The sequence below is a fragment of the Sceloporus occidentalis genome, unplaced genomic scaffold (genome assembly GCF_023333645.1).
Source record: "Sceloporus occidentalis isolate IW3139 unplaced genomic scaffold, rSceOcc1.0.p SCAF_5, whole genome shotgun sequence".
Classification (NCBI taxonomy): domain Eukaryota; kingdom Metazoa; phylum Chordata; class Lepidosauria; order Squamata; family Phrynosomatidae; genus Sceloporus; species Sceloporus occidentalis.
The window spans coordinates 102,727,997-102,747,807 of NW_028316985.1; the positions used below are offsets into that span (position 1 = coordinate 102,727,997).

At 42.8% G+C, this 19,811-nt stretch overlaps 1 protein-coding gene across 1 annotated transcript in view; it reads right to left on the bottom strand.

Annotated features, from left to right (window-relative positions):
* Positions 1-19,811, bottom strand: part of PARVG (parvin gamma) — a 45,707-nt gene that overhangs the window by 17,057 nt on the left and 8,839 nt on the right. Inside the window, exons 3-4 of the mRNA XM_089526921.1 lie at positions 4,477-4,561; positions 3,399-3,463 (exon numbers count right to left, since the gene is read on the bottom strand). Of these exons, the coding sequence (XP_089383047.1) occupies positions 3,399-3,463; positions 4,477-4,561 (150 nt within the window). The remainder of the gene's footprint in view (positions 1-3,398; positions 3,464-4,476; positions 4,562-19,811) is intronic.

The window sequence follows — 19,811 nt, forward strand, 5'->3', positions numbered from 1 at the left end:
GTACTCCAGCTCATTAGTTGACTTCCTTCCTTGAAAAGTCTTTGTATGTTTTGTTAATGTTGTTGTTTTGTGCCTTTAAGTCATTTCTGACTTATGGTGACCCTAAGGGGACCCTATCACGGGATTATCATGGCAAGATTTGTTTAGAGAGGCATTGTCATTGCCATCCTCTGAGGATGAGAGAATGTGGCTTGCCCAAGGTTACCCAGAGGATTACCATGGCTGAGGAAGGATTTGCACACTTGTCTCTCAGTGTCCTAGTCCAACACTGCTGCCTTGAATCCCATGGTGGGAGAAAAGAAGGACATAAATATCATCAACATGGTCATCTAGTTTGATCGCCAAGTTGCTGAAACCTCATGATGGCCTAGTACTCATTTAAACTGTGTTCTGGGCTGGAGGTGGAAGTTCATGCATTTAAACATTTCACTACCCCATGCAAAACAGTTTCCTGCTCAGAACATGTCAAAAACTTTTCCTTGTCATTTAATATTTGGGGAAGGAAATAGTGATTCTTCTCCTTCTCTCCCCCACACTGGAACTTATCTTTCAGAACTTAAATTTAAGATAGGGGAGGAGGTAACTTGGGGAGGGTGTCACTTGCTGATTTCAGGAAAATTATTTGCAGTGTCTGCTGCCTCCCTTGTTGTAGGGGCCATCTGCATGATTCAAAAGGTCTGTGTTCTCCCCAGTCGCATGTTGTCCTTTTTGGACAATGCAGACCAATACCCGCAGGCTGGGCTTGGGTAGACCAGATACCAATCCAGTGATCCCACTCCAATCCCAGAGCAAAGGGCCCTTAATTCAGCTCAAAATGACCCAGCATAAAAACTCTGTGGCAACCTCTAGCAGACCAAACAGCCTACACACCTCTTAACTTCCTCTGCCATTGTCAGTACTGAGCAGAACTCCACATCTGAGGTGAAAAGGGGGTGCTTGGCCACATGGGTGCAGCCACGTGCTCTGTTTCAATGTCAGGTGGAGTGACAGGGGTCTGCTCAGTAGCGGCAACCATGGAGAAGATAAGGGACACACAGCGGTAGCAAGTTCACTGCATGAAGGGGGGTGAGCATGTAAATCTCTGCCCATCCCCACACTAACCCGGGGACTGACCCATGTTAGGACCCATGCTATCCTGGCCCATCTGCTAGACCATATGTACCTTCCATATATTCAGCCCACAAGCATCCCACTCTAAATTGAGAAATTTGTTTTTGTTGTTAAGTGCCCTTGAGTCAATCTCGACCCATAGTGATCCAATGGATAAGATATCTCCAAGACTCCCTTGTCCTCCACTGTTCTGTTTGGGTCATACAAACTTACACACATGACCTCCCTAATAGAGTCTAGCATGTGGCCTTCCTCTCTCTATGCTTTCCTCCACCTTTCCTAGCATTATTGGTTTTTTCCCAATGAGTTGTGCCTTCTCATGATGTGTCTGAAGTACAACAGCCTCAGTTTTACCATCTTGGCTTCCAGGAAGAATTCATTTCTTAATTGGGGAGGCAGTACATTCCCCCACTTCTATATTGTACATTTTACCTTTAGGTACATTCCAGTCTCCCACCTCCTCTTGGCCTGAAAGAAACCCTCAGCAGGCCACCAAGAGAGGAAAGGTTAGAGAAACCTCACATGTCATAATCAACTAAGGAATAGCTATGTGATGAATCAAGTACACTTGGAATATTTATTGAATTACACAGTTCTGTTCCATTGTGTTGGGGGAAAATTCAGATATTTAGAAGAAAGGGGGGAAATAGAAGCTGAATGAAGAAAATTCAAGAGAATGTTTTGCTCATCATATTGTAGAGATATACCTTTTTAAATGAATGAACAAAGCATGGCTATTCTGCAGTAGAATCTCCTGTTGAATAATTATGGTTTTCTCATTCGCTTTTTAATCAAGACCTAGCATTGAGCTTTTTTAAAGACTTTTTTTTTAGTTAACCCTGAAATAATGTTGTTTTCTGGGAAGCGGTCTAAAATAGTTTATGACTTTTCAGACAGAGGGAGCATTTGCCATGTAAACGGGCACCACTGGCAGAGCTTGTCACTTTATTCTTATTTAAAATTTTAAAAGTGACAGGCTTTACCAGTGGCTTTGCTGGTGGCAGAAAGAATGGAGCTCTAGCTATCAAAACCATGTTTTCATCCAAGAGTGTGATATACCTGGAATAATGGCAGCCTACATTCACTAGTATACTTCCAAGGAGAGCACTCTCTTGGAAGATGGGAACATGGCAGAAGAACACATCCTTTACTCCTACTACATGTCTTCCATTAAGCCCAGAGACAGAGGCAGCAGCTCTTAAACATGTTGGGGGAAAGGGGGAGGAATAAAAATGAAGATATAGCAGCCTGCTATCCCATAAAAACTCATTTCCTCTCAAACCAGTTTTCAGATTGAATTCAGCCTCACAAGAAGATCTAATGTCTTTTGTTAAAAAGAAAAACAGTTTACCTGTGCATGACTTAGCAGAGTACAGTGCCCACATTTCATATCAGTTGTCACATTTCAAAAGGCAACACAATCTTCTTGCACTGAATGCTACTTTCCAAATTAATTTAGCAGTTCAGTATCATATCATTCTAACTGCTTCTTACCATTCAGGCAGCAATGAAAATTTAACTGAAAAGCCATTGTAAAGTAATATTAGGCATGGGACAGATGATCCCAAGGCGCCGTGCTGCCGCCAATTCTACAGTTAGGGACTGCGCACAAGCTGTGGCCTCCCATCCACATGGGGGCTGCCATTTTTATGTAATGGACGCATAGCGTCCGCACATCACGGTGCGTCCATTACATCATGAGTGCACCATTGGCGCACTCACCATGTAACCAGGGCACCGGGAAAAGAACCCAGAAAAACCATTTTTTTTAACTCCAGAGGGATGTTGCGCAGAGTTAAAATGGGCGCCTGCAGACCACCATTTTTGGGGGGTCTGTACTGCGCCTTAGACTCTTGAATTTGGATCTGGCAAATTCAGGTTCAGGCCCTGTTTCACTGAGCCCTAAAATGCACTTGGTAACCTCACAGAGCTGTTGTGATAAAATGGAAATGAGGGCAGCCATGTGTATGTCACCTTGAGCTCACTGGAAGAAAGGCCGGATATAAATGTGACTCATAAAGAAAATAAATAGAGCCCACAGAACAGGACACTTGTCAGAGGACAAGTGACACCTTGCACAATGGTGCAACTACTACCACTTCCTGAGCCTGATTTGAAAAGAAACACTAAGCGTTGCCATAAAAATATTCCACAATTATACTTTCTGGCAACTGTGGTGTTTGAAATTTGTTTTTGAGATGGTAGTGGTGGTGATAGTGATTTATTTCTTTACTTATTTATTTACAAAACACATGTAAGCTAACTAAAAATCAGTAAAATTGCATTACCATTTGGAGAGCGTCCAATTTAGGATCATTCCGAGAAGCTGGCTTTATGTATTTCCTCTTTTCTCCTGAAACAGAATTTTAAAAAAACATCAGTCATAATCATGCAGCATGACTAACTGAGGCTCTGATAAGAACTGTTCAGAAGAATATCAATTCAGGTACTCTCATCCAGGCTCATAAGGCACCACAATCGCATTAGTCTAGAAAACACAAATATACTAGGTTGTGACAGTTGTTATCAAACAGTTCTTCCAAATCACCACGATGCTGCTTCTGTACTGGCTTCTGCTTTCCACATGACAGTAGCCCCGTCTATGCTCTTCCCAGCATACCTTTTGGCCTGTGTTTATTTTTATTTTGTGCAATCATGGCAATCCATTAAATTAAAAAGAAAAGCAATAAAAAAAAAAGAAAAACAACCTGCTTTAGAAAAGCAACAGGGGAAAAGAAGCGGGGGAGAGGAGCATAACATGCCCATTCATACTACATGACTGTCTGCATATTGGAAGTGATTCAGGAACAGCATCTCACACTCACGCAATAGTGGAAAAGGTATATGATTGGGAGGCATTGACAGGTTTTCCTTGTCAATGAAAAGAAGCACTCCCGCAGTGGATGGACTAAAGACCAGGCACTGGACAGGCATAGCATCACCAGATAAGGTACAACCAGAGATGCTACTACCCTGTTCTAACTCCGCTTTTCAAGCCTGATGCGACACAACCCTTGGAATCCCCGAGAAAACACAATAGAAAGCTGATTTTCAAAACTACAAATTTGCTATTACTTCTTAATGGAATGCAAACCAGAGTCAAAACGCTTCCTAAAAGTATTTTTTAAAGAAAATGCTTTAACCTCTCTACCAGCACATTCATTAGATTTGAACTGGTGACATTTAAAAGATCATATCATTTTTTATTCCTGTGTGCCAACTGAAAATGAGAAAACCAAATGACTGATAAAGGACTTTATTAAATTTAGAAATAATACTGAGCAAATGCATCAATTTTCTTTAAAAGGGGGAAAGGGGTTGTACATTTGGTTGCATTTTCTCTATAGCTAACATCCAGTTACATACCTAGAACAATGTCATCCTCTGGTGGCAGCTGGTGAACTGCAACAAATTCTGGGAAACCTAACTCCATTGCTTTTGTGTACCTCCCCTGGAAAACAAAACAGGTTTATTCCTTCAAGAACATTTGGAAAGATGATACAGACAATGAAACCGGGTGAGAGTAGGAGCCCTTTGGTGATATTATGTGTCCCATGTGAACAGAAATATTAGCAGGAGCTTTACATGAACATTTTCTGTTCCCATGGAATTCATAAATGTGACCAAAAGGCTCTCACTCTCATCCAGCTTTATTGTCTGCACCTGATCTGACCTTGGAAACTAATCAGGGTCAGGCCTGGTTAGTATTTGGATGGGGGACTGCCAAGGACCATCAGGTGCTGTAGGGTACATTTCTGAGGAAGGCAATGACATACCTAAGAAAGCCCTATAAAATTAAGGGAGTAGACATATATCAATAGGTGATTTGAAGGTACACACACAATTTTATAAGAGAATAACTACACAGAGATGGCAGTAACCATGCAGCTAAAGACAGTGTATCATCCTGACCTCATTTGGAGGGCATAAGATCCTAGACTCCATGGTCTCATGTTTTTTTGTGGGGGTTTTTGGGCTATGTAGCCTGTTCAAGAAGAGGAATAAACTCTTCTAGAACATGGCCACATAGCCCAAAAAAACCACAAAAAATATAGATGCTGGCCATGAAAACCTTCGACTTTTTTTCTCTTGGGTATTGTATAATATTGTACTGTTTTATATAGTTTTGTGCTGGTCGTCGACCATAATAATAAATTTCATTTCTACTCCATGGTCTCATTTTAAACATTTGTTTCAGTCAAGTGGGCAGCAATGGGGCACACTGTTTTATAATTCAAGCTGAACTTATTTGGGCTGAGACAAAATGATGAAAGACTCGCACCAGGCTCACCAAAATCTCACAAGGAATTATTTTTTAAAAAACTTCATCATATTGTGAGGATGGTTAGTTTAAATTACCCTTCAGTCTCCCTGTCTCATGTCAGTTTTGCCTTGAGTGGAAGGAAGGAAGGAAGCAACAAGAAATTAGCAGCTATTCATCACCTGCTCTCTTGCATCTCCCTGGTCAGCTTCTCTAGTTCAGTTTGTTATAACCCATGCTGCAGTATCCAGCCAGGAAGCTTTACAATGCAACATTGCATGAGCACTCATTAACATCCCATCAAATATATACCCCCCCTCTCTCTCTCTCTCTCTGATTGATTGATTGATTGATTGCAGAATGGTAAGATGTATGATCTGAGCACAGGAAACTCAATTTTCTGTTTCACTCTCCCCACTTCTCTCAGTAGTGGGAAGCTACAGAGCAATCTTTCCACAAGGCCAGCTTTTTTTTAGATGAGAGTACTGGAAATATATGTTGCCCTTGGAAAGGAGCTGATTACTTTGAAATATACAGGATGATCAGATAGGAAGTGAGCATATTGCAAGTGGTGGACACCCCAAGAGAATATCATACCAACACCCCACACTCTAACAGCTTGCTTCTGTCAGCTAGAAACCTCTCAAAAATCTGTGTCAGCCAGTTCCAAAATATTATTATTTTCCCCATCACACCCATGTACTATAAATGTTGCAAACTGTTCTCAGCCCTACTGTACCTGGCAGATAGGTAAGGTTTCAGATTGTTTTTAGACAAAGACTAGCCTGGTGGGTCTTCAAAAGTAACAGCCAGAGAGGCAGTTAAGTACAATAGGAATATTTTGCATGGAGAGGCCTGGGTTTAAACACTTGCTCGGGCTTGAAACTCCTAAGATTATCTTGGGCCAATCGTAAACGTTTGGTCTAATGTCATTAAATATTTCTGAGCAGAGATAAGTAATACTGTAATCAGTTCAAATTTCCCACAATTAACAATCTTCTTCATAAAGAGAAGGAATTTGAGAGTATAACATCCTGATTTTGGGGAAACCAAACCTGGTTTCCGTCTAGGCCTAATATTCAAGTGCTTCATTCTTAAAAGCCTAAACCCCTATCAGCATCAAGAAATATTAGTGCTACTTCTTTCCCTGGATTTTTCTGATAGTACTCAATTAAGTCAATTATAATTCTTATGTTTTCTTTAATATGCCTATTTGGTAAGAAACCGCATGGATCCTCTTTTATCCATTTTCTCAAAACAATTTTTAGTCTTTCTGCTAAGATATTGGTAAAAATTTTGGAATCCGTATTTAATAAAGAAATAGGCCTAAAATTTTGCGGGCAGTCCTGCTCTTTCCCTTCTTTTGGTATTAAGGTTATGTTCGCCTCCCTCCATGAATCTGGTATACCTTCTATTAAGATGTTATTAAATATTTTTTCTAATGGTTCTAATAATTCACCCTTGAAAATTTTATAGAAATTTAGTGTGTATCCGTCTGGGCCCGGAGCTCTGTCTCTTTTCCCTCTCCTAATTGCCATACTTATCTCTTCTTTCGTGATTCTTTGATTTATCGTTTCTCTAATGTCTGTTTCCATGCCAATTTTCTCCATTCTCATAATATATTTGCTTAATCTATCCTGCTCAGTTTTTTTCCTAATCTTTTTTTCATATAAACTACTATAATACTTATGAAAAATTTCTCTCATCTTAGCTTGTTCTGTGATAATTTTTTGACTATCTCTTAATTTCAACATCTGTCTTTCTTCTTTCATCTTTTTAACTTTGTAAGCCAAGAATTTGCCGGCTTTGTTTCCAAATTCAAATTGTCTTTGTTTAGCAAATTTCAATTTTTTGGTTATTTCGTCTGTCATTTTAACATTTAACTGATTATTTAAAATTTTTATTTCTTTATCAATTTTTTTATTCTGTGGGTTTCTCAGTTTTCCTTTCTCTTTCTCCTGAATCTTTTCTGAAATAACTCTTATCTCATCTTGTGACCTTTTTTTCCTTTCAGATTTTTTTCATTAAGTGTCCTCTTATCTGCGTCCCATATAATTTTCATGTTTGTATCCTTTTCCAGATTTTCCTTAAAATAAAAATTGATCTGTTGTCTGATTTCCTTCTCTATTTTTTTTTATCCTTCAAGAGTGATTCATCTAATCTCCATCTATAGTCAAATTCCTTTTTCATTAATTCTAGAAAAATTTGATTGTGGTCTGAATTTTTGTTAACTTTAATTTTAACCTCCTTTACATCTTGTGCCAAATCTCTTGAAATTAAGAACATATCAATCCTGGATGCCGAATTATGCGGATTCGAGTAGAAAGTATAATCTTTAGTTTTTTCATTTCTGTATCTCCACACATCTAATAGCGAGAAAGTATCCAACATTTCAAAAAAAGTTTCTGGCAGTTTGCCCTGTTTTTCTGTTATTTTCTTTGTTGACATTCTATCTATCTTAGGGTCTATTACTCCATTCCAATCTCCCATTAATATAAGTGTTTCAAATTTCAATTCTTTTATCTCTTTGCATAATTTTTTATAGAATTTGGCTTTCCTTTCTGTTGGACCATAAATACCAATTACCAAAGTCTTCCTACCTTCTATCATAACCTCAACCCCCACATACCTTCCTTCATTATCGTTTAGTTTTTCTACAGCAGTTGTTTTACTTTTAACATATAAGTCTACACCATTCCTTTTTTTTTCACCCGCGGAGATAAAGACTTCTCCCAATTTTGAATTTTTCAAATATTTCACATCTTTTTTCTTAATCCTTGTTTCTTGTATACTACATATATCCCCCCCATTTCTTTCCAATACATGAAAGATTTTTTCCCGCTTATATCCCGTATTCATCCCCTTTACATTCCATGATGTGATTTTCATGTCCTTTCACTCAACAGTTGTTTTCAGCTTCCTCCGTCTTCTTCTCTTTCTTCTCCTTCCTCTTCCTTCTTTTTTGAAAGTCCAGTCTCCAACAGCCCCTTCAAGGCATCCATATCCCCTTCCCATTCCAGTTCCACTGCTCCTGTGGCTCCCAACAGCATCACTTCACCCTCCGGATCCTGTTCTTCTTCGGCGTTCTTCTGCTCTTCCTCTTTGTCTTTCTGTTTCATCTTTTCTTTCTCTTCTTTATCATTATTCTTTCCTTCTTGTCCACTTTCTTTCTTAGATTGCAGCTCTTTCACTTCCTTATTCATTTTCTCTTCCTCTTTGAACCATCTATTATAAAAAAAAATTGCCTTCTCTAACGTGTCAATCTTATAAAATCTTTGTCTCCATGTGAAGGAGATTTCTTCTGGCATCTCCCATTTATATCTCACATTTTTAGCTTGTAGCATTCTTGTCAATGTTGTATAGTCTCTCCTTTTACATAGCAGGTCGCCAGGCACATCCTTAAAAATTTTTATTTCAACATCATCAATCATTAATTTTTTAACATAACTTTCTTGTATTATTTTATCTTTAATTCTCTCTCTAGTGAAATAAACAACAATGTCTCTGGGCAAATTTCTGTTCTTTGCCGGCATTGAATTAATATGAAAGATTTTATCGATATCTAAGTCTAGATATTCAGGAGTGCAATCAATCAATTTAGTGAGGGCTGGGACTAATTTGTCATAAAGATCTTCGTTGTATTTTTCCCTCAAGCCTCTAATTTTTATACACTTCCTTCTATCTTTCAGTTCTTTCATTCTGCTTAGATCCTTTTCATGTGCTTGTATTATTGCTAATTCTTGCGTTGCTCTCTCCAGCTCCTCTATTTTAATTTCTAATTTTGTTGTTTTCTTTTTCACTTCAGTCACATCTTCAGAAAGCGTCTTCATCGCTTCCTTCAACTCCTCCATGTCTTCCTTGAAGTCTCGTCTTAATTCTTCCCTTGAATCTTTTATCTCTTGACGTATGTTATTTTCCACTTTCTGTATGTTGACTTCCAATTTTTGGATCGCCTCCAAGACCTTCAAGTTTACATCCATTGCTTTCAATTCCATAGATGGTCTTCTTGCCTGACTTTGCCTTATTTCTATTTGTTGTGCCATTTTTCTTTCCTTCTCCTTTTCACTCGCTTGTGTGGTTATTGTTCTTTCTGCTCTTTCCACACTTATGGCTCTGTGTCCAACAAAAAGAATGCTTTCTGTTCTATACTGTCCTTTATCTGTGTCCTGCTGCTTTCTGTTCTATGCTTTCCTTTATCTATGTCCTGCTGCTTTCTGTTCTATACTTTCCTTTATCTATGTTCTTCTGCTTTCTGTTCTATACTTTCCTTTATCTATGTCCTACTGCTTTCTGTTCTATACTTTCCTTTATCTATGTCCTGCTGCTTTCTGTTCTATTCTTTCCTTTATCTACGTTCTGCTGCTTTCTGTTCTATGCTTTCCTTTATCTATGTTCTTCTGCTTTCTGTTCTCTACTTTCCTTTATCTATGTCCTGCTGCTTTCTGTTCTATGCTTTCCTTTATCTGTGTCCTGCTGCTTCCTGTTCTATGCTTTCCTTTATCTATGTCCTGCTGCTTTTTGTTCTTTTATCTACGTTCTGCTGCTTTCTGTTCTATTACTTTCCTTTATCTATGTTCTTCTGCTTTCTGTTCTCTACTTTCCTTTATCTATGTCCTGCTGCTTTCTGTTCTATTCTTTCCTTTATCTACGTTCTGCTACTTTCTGTTCTGTGCTTTCCTTTATCTATGTTCTGCTGCTTTTTGTTCTATTCTTTCCTTTATCTATGTTCTGCTGCTTTCTGTTCTATTACTTTCCTTTATCTACGTTCTGCTGCTTTTCGTTCTGTGCTTTCCTTTATCTATGTTCTGCTGCGTTTTGTTCTATGCTTTCCTTTATCTATGTTCTTCTGCTTTCTGTTCTATGCTTTCCTTTATCTATGTTCTGCTGCTTTCTGTTCTATATGTCCTACTGCTTTCTGTTCTATGCTTTCCTCTATCTACGTTCTGCTGCTTCCTGTTCTATGCTTTCCTTTATCTATGTTCTGCTGCTTTCTGTTCTATTCTTTCCTTTATCTATGTTCTGCTGCTTTCTGTTCTATTCTTTCCTTTATCTATGTTCTGCTGCTTTCTGTTCTTTTATCTATGTTCTGCTGCTTTCTGTTCTATTCTTTCCTTTATCTATGTTCTGCTGCTTTCTGTTCTATTCTTTCCTTTATCTATGTTCTGCTGCTTTCTGTTCTTTTATCTACGTTCTGCTGCGTTTTGTTCTATTCTTTCCTTTATCTATGTTCTGCTGCTTTCTGTTCTATTACTTTCCTTTATCTACGTTCTGCTGCTTTTCGTTCTGTGCTTTCCTTTATCTATGTTCTGCTGCGTTTTGTTCTATGCTTTCCTTTATCTACGTTCTGCTGCTTTCTGTTCTATGCTTTCCTTTATCTATGTTCTTCTGCTTTCTGTTCTCTACTTTCCTTTATCTATGTCCTGCTGCTTCCTGTTCTATGCTTTCCTTTATCTATGTCCTGCTGCTTTTTGTTCTTTTATCTACGTTCTGCTGCTTTCTGTTCTATTACTTTCCTTTATCTACGTTCTGCTGCTTTCTGTTCTATGCTTTCCTTTATCTATGTTCTTCTGCTTTCTGTTCTCTACTTTCCTTTATCTATGTCCTGCTGCTTTCTGTTCTATTCTTTCCTTTATCTACGTTCTGCTACTTTCTGTTCTGTGCTTTCCTTTATCTATGTTCTGCTGCTTTTTGTTCTATTCTTTCCTTTATCTATGTTTTGCTACTTTCTGTTCTATTACTTTCCTTTATCTACGTTCTGCTGCTTTTCGTTCTGGCTTTCCTTTATCTATGTTCTGCTGCGTTTTGTTCTATGCTTTCCTTTATCTATGTTCTTCTGCTTTCTGTTCTATGCTTTCCTCTGTCTACGTTCTGCTGCTTCCTGTTCTATACTTTCCTTTATCTATGTTCTGCTGCTTTTTGTTCTGTGCTTTCCTTTATCTATGTTCTGCTGCTTTTTGTTCTCTGCTTTCCTTTATCTACGTTCTGCTGCTTTCTGTTCTATTACTTTCCTTTATCTACGTTCTGCTGCTTTCTGTTCTGTGCTTTCCATTATCTACGTTATGCTGCTTTTTGTTCTATTACTTTCCTTTTTCTACGTTCTGCTGCTTTCTCTTCTGTGCTTTCCTTTATCTACGTTCTGCTGCTTTCTGTTCTATGCTTTCCTTTATCTATGTTCTGCTGCTTTCTGTTCTATTACTTTCCTTTATCTACGTTCTGCTGCTTTTCGTTCTGAGCTTACCTTTATCTATGTTCTGCTGCGTTTTGTTCTATGCTTTCCTTTATCTACGTTCTTCTGCTTTCTGTTCTATGCTTTCCTCTATCTACGTTCTGCTGCTTCCTGTTCTATGCTTTCCTTTATCTACGTTCTGCTGCTTTCTGTTCTATTCTTTCCTTTATCTACATTCTGCTGCTTCCTGTTCTATGCTTTCCTTTATCTATGTCCTGCTGCTTTCTGTTCTATGCTTTCCTCTATCTACGTTCTGCTGCTTCCTGTTCTATGCTTTCCTCTATCTACATTCTGCTGCTTCCTGTTCTATGCTTTCCTTTATCTATGTTCTGCTGCTTTTTGTTCTATTACTTTCCTTTATCTACGTTCTGCTGCTTTCTGTTCTCTACTTTCCTTTATCTATGTTCTGCTGCTTTCTGTTCTATTCTTTCCTTTATCTATGTTCTGCTGCTTTCTGTTCTGTGCTTTCCTTTATCTACGTTCTGCTGCTTTCTGTTCTATGCTTTCTTTTATCTACGTTCTGCTGCTTTCTGTTCTATGTTTTCCTTTATCTACGTTCTGCTGCTTTCTGTTCTATTACTTTCCTTTATCTACGTTCTGCTGCTTTCTGTTCTGTGCTTTCCTTTATCTATGTTCTGCTGCTTTCTGTTCTATTACTTTCCTTTATCTACGTTCTGCTGCTTTTTGTTCTTTTATCTACGTTCTGCTTCTTTCTGTTCTGTGCTTTCCTTTATCTACGTTCTTCTGCTTTCTGTTCTATGCTTTCCTCTATCTACATTCTGCTGCTTTTTGTTCTATACTTTCCTCTATCTACGTTCTGCTGCTTCCTGTTCTATGCTTTCCTTTATCTATGTTCTGCTGCTTTTTGTTCTCTACTCTCCTTTATCTATGTTCTGCTGCTTTCTGTTCTATTACTTTCCTTTATCTACATTCTGCTGCTTTCTGTTCTGTGCTTTCCTTTATATATGTTCTGCTGCTTTCCGTTCTGTGCTTTCCTTTATCTACGTTCTGCTGCTTTCTGTTCTATTCTTTCCTTTATCTACATTCTGCTGCTTTTCGTTCTGTACTTTCCTTTATCTATGTTCTGTTGCTTTCTGTTGTATGCTTTCCTTTATCTACTTTCTTCTGCTTTCTGTTCTGTGCTTTCCTTTATCTATGTTCTGCTGCTTTCTGTTCTATTACTTTCCTTTATCTACGTTCTGCTGCTTTTCGTTCTGCGCTTTCCTTTATCTATGTTCTGCTGCGTTTCGTTCTGCGCTTTCCTTTATCTATGTTCTGCTGCGTTTTGTTCTATGCTTTCCTTTATCTACGTTCTGCTGCTTTCTGTTCTATTACTTTCCTTTATCTACGTTCTGCTGCTTTTCGTTCTGTACTGTCCTTTATCTATGTTCTGCTGCGTTTTGTTCTATGCTTTCCTTTATCTATGTTCTGCTGCGTTTTGTTCTATGCTTTCCTTCATCTACATTCTGCTGCTTTTTGTTCTATGCTTTCCTCTATCTATGTTCTGCTGCTTCCTGTTCTATACTTTCCTCTATCTATGTTCTGCTGCTTCCTGTTCTATGCTTTCCTTTATCTACGTTCTACTGCTTTTTGTTCTATGCTTTCCTTTATCTATGTTCTGCTGCTTTCTGTTTTGTGCTTTCCTTTATCTACATTCTGCTGCTTTTTGTTCTATGCTTTCCTTTATCTATGTCCTGCTGCTTTCTGTTCTATGCTTTCCTCTATCTACGTTCTGCTGCTTCCTGTTGTATGCTTTCCTTTATCTACGTTCTGCTGCTTTCTGTTCTATGCTTTCCTTTATCTACGTTCTGCTGCTTTTCGTTCTGTGCTTTCCTTTATCTATGTTCTGTTGCTTTCTGTTGTATGCTTTCCTTTATCTATGTTCTGCTGCTTTCTGTTCTGTTCTCTATCTATGTTCTACTGCAATTTATCCTCCTTTCCACTAGGCGTCGCTGTAGTTTCTTACTTAGATATTTGTGCCACCATTCGTTCCTTCTTGCTTCTACTCTTTGTTTTCAACTTCCTCCTTTTACTTCCTTCTTTGCTAATTTCCTGTCTCTACATGTGGCCAGCGACCTTGAAAATGCCGAGCTTTCGACAACTTAGATTGGGCTTTCATGATAAGAATAATTTAAAAATTGGATATAGGACAGAATATGACGAAATGGATTGAAGAAATATATAAGGAACAAAAGGCTAGAATTATAGTAAATGGAATTAGGACTAAAGAATGTATAATAAATAGGGGAACTAGACAGGGATGCCCATTGTCACCATTATTATTTATCACGTGTTTGGAAGTGCTATGTAATAAGATTAGAGAAGATAATTCAATAAAGGGATTTAAATTTAAGGGGAAAGAAATTAGATTAAGAGCTTATGCAGATGATGTGGATCTAATAGTTGAAGAACCCATTGAAAATATCTCAAATGTATTTAAAATAGTAATAAAAATTAATAAAGACAAATCAGCGATGATTACCTGTAATATGACAAAAAAGAGACAGGAGATGGACAGGTTGCTTACCTGTAACGGTATTTCTTCGAGTGGTCATCTGCGAATTCATACAAATGGGTTTTACTGCGCCTGCGCAGTGCTGTTCGGAAACTTCTAGAATCACTGGGCAAAGTACACTTTGCAACATATAGAAACTTTTTGGCGGTAACCCCGCCCCCCTCCTATAAAGCCCCGGTTCCCGCTCTTTTCCCCAGTTCCAAATTTTTCCGCCAAGAAGGCGATGTCAGACAGAGCCAATGTGAGCAGGACACCGAGGGGAGGATGGGCGGGATTTGTATGAATTCGCAGATGACCACTCGAAGAAATACCGTTACAGGTAAGCAACCTGTCCTTCTTCTTCATGGTCTCTGCGAATCATACAAATGGGTATAGACTGACAAGCTTAGGTATAAAGGAGGAGGGAGTGTCCTGAAACCAGAGCATAAGGTAAACAAGGTATATTTATTACAGCAATAAAAACCTTGAACCCGAACCAGAGTCAGTCTTATCAGTGTAAATCCTCAATATGTCAATGACAGTGCAGAACCTGAGGAGAGGACATAAGGTCGTGCAAGACCAGTCCAATTGAAAAGTGGAAAACAGAATTATCACAACATCCACTATAGAAACTGCCAGGGGAATGTTAAGTCATAGAGGACCAATCCCACCATTAAGAACAGAATGGAATAAGAATCTTAAGTATGTACACCACCACTAGACAGATCAGAAACACAATCAACGCAATCCTGAGACTAGAACCGCTCTCCCAAAGGCTGCATCCCCTTTGGCCCTGGTGTCCAACCTATAATGTTTTATAAACGTCAATGGCTGGGACCAGACAGCAGCCTTACAGACATCCACCAAGGGAATGCCTGCGAGGAAAGCAGAGGACGTCGCAACCACCCTAGTCGCATGCGAGCGTATTGTGGTGGGCGCCGGTCTGCCCGACAGTTCATAAGAAAGATGGATGGTGTTCGCCACCCATTTGGACAGTCTTTGGGCCGATACCGGCAGTCCCTTTCTCGGTTCCGAGTAACACTGAAAAAGTCTCTCGGAACGGCTCGAACCCGAAGTTCTGTCCAGATAGAACGCCAAAGCTCTGCGAACGTCCAACATATGCAGGTTGCGTTCCTCAAGAGTGGATGGGTTCAGGGCTAGGGAAGGCAAAACAATGTCCTGGCACATGTGGAAGAAAGAGACTACCTTAGGGAGGAAAGTAATGTCAGTTCGGAGCACTACCTTGTCCTTATGGAACCGAAGAAAGGGTTCATCTCTCCGTAAGGCACAAAGTTCCCCCGCCCGACGGGCAGAGGTGATGGCCACAAGGAAGGCCGTTTTCCAAGTGAGCAGTCTCAAGTCAGTTGTGGCCAAGGGCTCAAAGGGTTGAGACTGGAGAGCAGAAAGCACCACCTCCAAGCTCCAAGCAGGGGCCGGGGGAGAGACCTGTGGGTGGAGATTGTTACAACCCTTTAAAAAGTTTTTAACAAGGGGGGTCTCTGAAAAAAGAAGGCAACCCATTATATTGAAAATAAGAACAAATGGCAGACAAATAACATTTAACGGACGTGAGGCACAGGCCCGCGTCTACTAATGACATCAGGAACTCTAGCACCACCGGTACCGTCACCTGGTCTGGTACAAGGTGCTTGTCATCAAGGAAATGCAGAAACCTCCTCCACTTGGAGGCGTAAGACCTCTGCGTCGCCGGTTTCTGCGCGGCTTGTATCACCGTCCGTACCGACGGTGGGAGCGAAGTCAAAGGAGTCTCCATGCAACCATCGGTAGCGAGTCAATGTCCGGGTGTCGGACTCTCCCGCCCTGGAGAGTGAGAAGGTCTGGTCGTGGTTCCAGCCGAAGAAACTCGCCGTTGGAGAGATGGAGCAGCATCGGGAACCACGGCTGTCTCGGCCACCATGGTGTGATGAGGATCGCGTCGACACGGTCCCTCAGCATCTTGGAAACCACCCTGGTGATCAGCGGAAACAGGGGAAAGGCATAGATCATCTCCCCGGACCAATCGAGAGTGAACGCGTCTCCGAGGGATGTCTCGTGACGTATTCGAGAACAGAACTGGGGACAATGGCTGTTGGAGGCCGTTGCGAAAAGGTCGATCAGGGGAGTGCCCCACCGACAAAACAGGTCGCAGACTGTCTCCGGATGGAGTCTCCACTCGTGGGAGGTCGAGGTGGTCCTGCTGAGGCGGTCCACCAAGGTGTTCTCGTCTCCGGGTAGGTGGATTGCCTGGAGAAGGATGTCCCTCAGGATGCACCAATCCCAGATTCTCAAGGTGATGTCCAGGAGGGTCATTGATTTGGTGCCCCCCTGTTTGTTGAGATAATACATTACGGTTGTGTTGTCCATTCTGATAAGGACCACCTTGCCCGTGATGGTGGATTCGAAGGCCCTGAGAGCTTTCTCCACGGCTAGCATCTCCAATGCGTTGATGTGGAGGGTAGTCTCTAAAGGGGACCACCTCTCCCTTACACAAAGGTCCAAGAGGTGAGCGCCCCAGCCTTCCATCGACGCATCCGTCGTTAAAGTCAGCTGTGGCTGGGGTTGGGCAAAGGGCATGCCGACACAGACGTTGCGGGAATCTAGCCACCACAAAAGGGAAGCGGCCACGGGCCTCGGTACGGTGAGCCATTTGTCGGGAGGGTCTGACATGGGGTCGAAGACCGACAGGAACCATGACTGTAGGGGCCTCAAGCGCAATCTCGCCCATGGGGTGACGAACGTCGTGGATGCCATGTGTCCCAAAGCCACCTGGATGTCCCTGGCCCTCACTCTCCTGTGGGCACGAGCGGCTTGTACCGCGACTGACAAGGCTTGAAAACGATCCGCAGGGAGATATGCGGTGCATGTCACGGAGTCAAGGATGGAGCCTATAAACCGGACCTGCTTGGCTGGGACCAGGTGAGACTTTTCCAAATTGACGACCAACCCCAAGCTCGACAGGAGGTCCAGCGTGAAGCCGATGGCGTCCTGAAGCTGTTCTCGAGATGGGGCTGCAAACAGCCAGTCGTCGAGATATGGGAAGACCCTGAAACCCCTCTGGTGGAGGTAGGCGACCACCGGGGCCATGCACTTCGTGAAGACCCTCGCAGCCGTGGCCAGGCCGAATGGAAGGATGTTGTACTGGTAAGCATCGGAGCCGATGGCGAAGGCGAGGAATCTCCGGTGGGACTCCCGAATTGCCCCATGAAAGTAAGCGTCTTTCAGGTCCACCGTCGCGAACCAAAGATCCTGGTGAAGTAAAGGCAAAATAGCGGCTAAGGTCACCATACGGAACCGACGGTATTGTAAAAAGGAATTCAGTCCCCTTAGGTCCAATATGGGTCTAATTCCACCATCTGATTTTGGTACCGTGAAGTACCTGGAGAAAAAGGCCTTGGAAAAAAGCTCCGGTGGCAAGGGTGATATGGCCCCTTTTTGAAGGAGAGAGCGCACTTCATCGAGAAGGGTGTCCGAGGGGGAAGTGGTGAGAAACGCTCCAGTGGGAGGGAGGTCTTCGAACTCAAGGGCGTAGCCCCTTCGGACGATGGTTAAGACCCAAGAGTCGGAAGTGATGGAGGCCCACACGGTGACATAGGGCCAGAGGATGTTCAAAAAATAAGGGCAAGGCAAAACGAAGTGCGCAGGGGGGCTTCATACCCTCTTTTTGGGCTGGTCAGCATCCTGCCTTCGGGCCTTGCGGTACTTGGGAGGGTAAGGCCGACGACCAGAAGAAGAAGAGGACTGGGATGGGTACCTCTGCCGCTGGGAGCCCTGCTGACTGAACTGGCGATCCTGATAGAATGGCCTCTGGGACTGACCTTGTTGGTGATGCCATGGGCGGAGCCGCTTCCGAAACGGAGCAGAGTCTGGAGCCGACATGCCGTGCCTCCTAGCCGCCGCCTTCAATCTAAACTTCCTGTTTAGTTTGTCGTCGGTATCGGTGTGGAAGAGACCCGAGTCGTCAATGGGCATCTCCTCGATTGTGGAACGGACACCTTGATTGAGGTCCGACCCGCGGAGCCAGGCATGACGTCGCAGCGCGATGGAAGCTGCCATGGCTCTGCCGGTGCACTCAGCCATGTTCCTGGAAGCCGTAATCAGCCAGCTTCCGATCGAGTGAGCCTCGTCCCTGATCTCTGCCAAGGTGCGCTGAGTGTCATCAGGAACATCTGGAATAATCGGAGAGATTTGTTCCATGAGGGCCTGAACATACGCCCCCATACAGGCTGTGTAATTCACTGCCTTGACAGTCAGCGCCGAAGCCGTGTACGCCTTCCTGGCGAGGGCATCTATCTTTTTGGCTTCCTTGTCAAGTGGGAGAGAAGATTGACGTTGGGAAGAGGTGTGCTGGGCTCCTTCCACAATTACGGAGTTGAGGCGAGGGTGGGAGGCCAGCCAGGGGGCATTCGGGGATGCCACCCTATAGAGAGACTCAATCTTGCAAGGCGGTCCCAGGAGAGAAGCGGGAGCATCCCAGGAGCGTTTGGCCAGGGACTCCAACGATGGCAAGAAAGGTATTGACGGAGGAGTCTGCACTCGGCCTTGCACCCGTCATTCAATTGGATCCTTGGCCGCTTCCTCAGGGTAGGCCAACTCGATGTCCAGAGCGCGGGACATTTTAATAACGTGTTCACTAAAGGAGCGCACGTCATCGGTCAGCGAAGCGGGATCCGGCTGATGGAGGCTCAGGGAGAGGTCATCCGCCCCATCGTCCTCATCAGAAGGCACGTCGGGTTGGGAGGAAGATCCGGCTCCGAATCGGAGGGAATGGTATGCACCACTTGGCTCCCTTGGCGGGTTTGTCACCGCCCTTAGATCTGCTGGGGCTCGCATCTGCAGGAGCAGCTGTCCCCCGGGACTTATGACCAGTAGTCGCCCGCTTAGGAGCCGTCACATCCTCACGGGCAGGGGCTGCCGATGTATGGGATGACCCCGCATCCGACCTCTCCGAGCCCACGGCACACTTGGACTTGGAGGAGCCCCGGGTCGCCGAAGGAGCACGGTCGGCCCTCCCGATCTCCTGGGTGGGCAGGGCTGGTGGAGCGCTGGCCGGACTAGCCTGGGCTGAAGGCAAGGGGGCCGCGGTGGACGCGGAGGGAGCTGATGAAGGACGGGGGTCCCCCTCCCGGATCTTTCCATGGGCAATGGCGGAGGTCAAGCGGGACTCCCGATTTTTCCTAGCCTGGGAGGACATGGACTTACATAGCTGGCAAGCCTTGGCATCATGTTGTCTCCCCAAGCAAAAAAGACAGGACGAATGAGGATCTTGGACAGGGACTTTTCCCCCACAGACGTCACACTTCTTAAAAGGTGGCGACATCTCCCAAACGACAAGCCAAAACTGAGTCCAGAAGCGTAGTCAACAGTCCGTTGGTCAAAAAAAAGGGGGGGGGGGAATCCAAAAAGCGAAGTCCAATACAGTCCGAGTCAAAAGCCAAAGAGTGATTCAGAGAAGCTACAAGAGCGAAGTTCCAAACAGCAGCCAAGCGCGGCGGAAAAATGGAACTGGGGAAAAGAGCGGGAACCGGGGCTTTATAGGAGGGGGCGGGGTTACCGCCAAAAAGTTTCTATATGTTGCAAAGTGTACTTTGCCCAGTGATTCTAGAAGTTTCCGAACAGCACTGCGCAGGCGCAGTAAAACCCATTTGTATGATTCGCAGAGACCACGAAGAAGAAATTGTATGGGAAAACAGGGATAAAAATTCAACAAAAAGTTAAATACT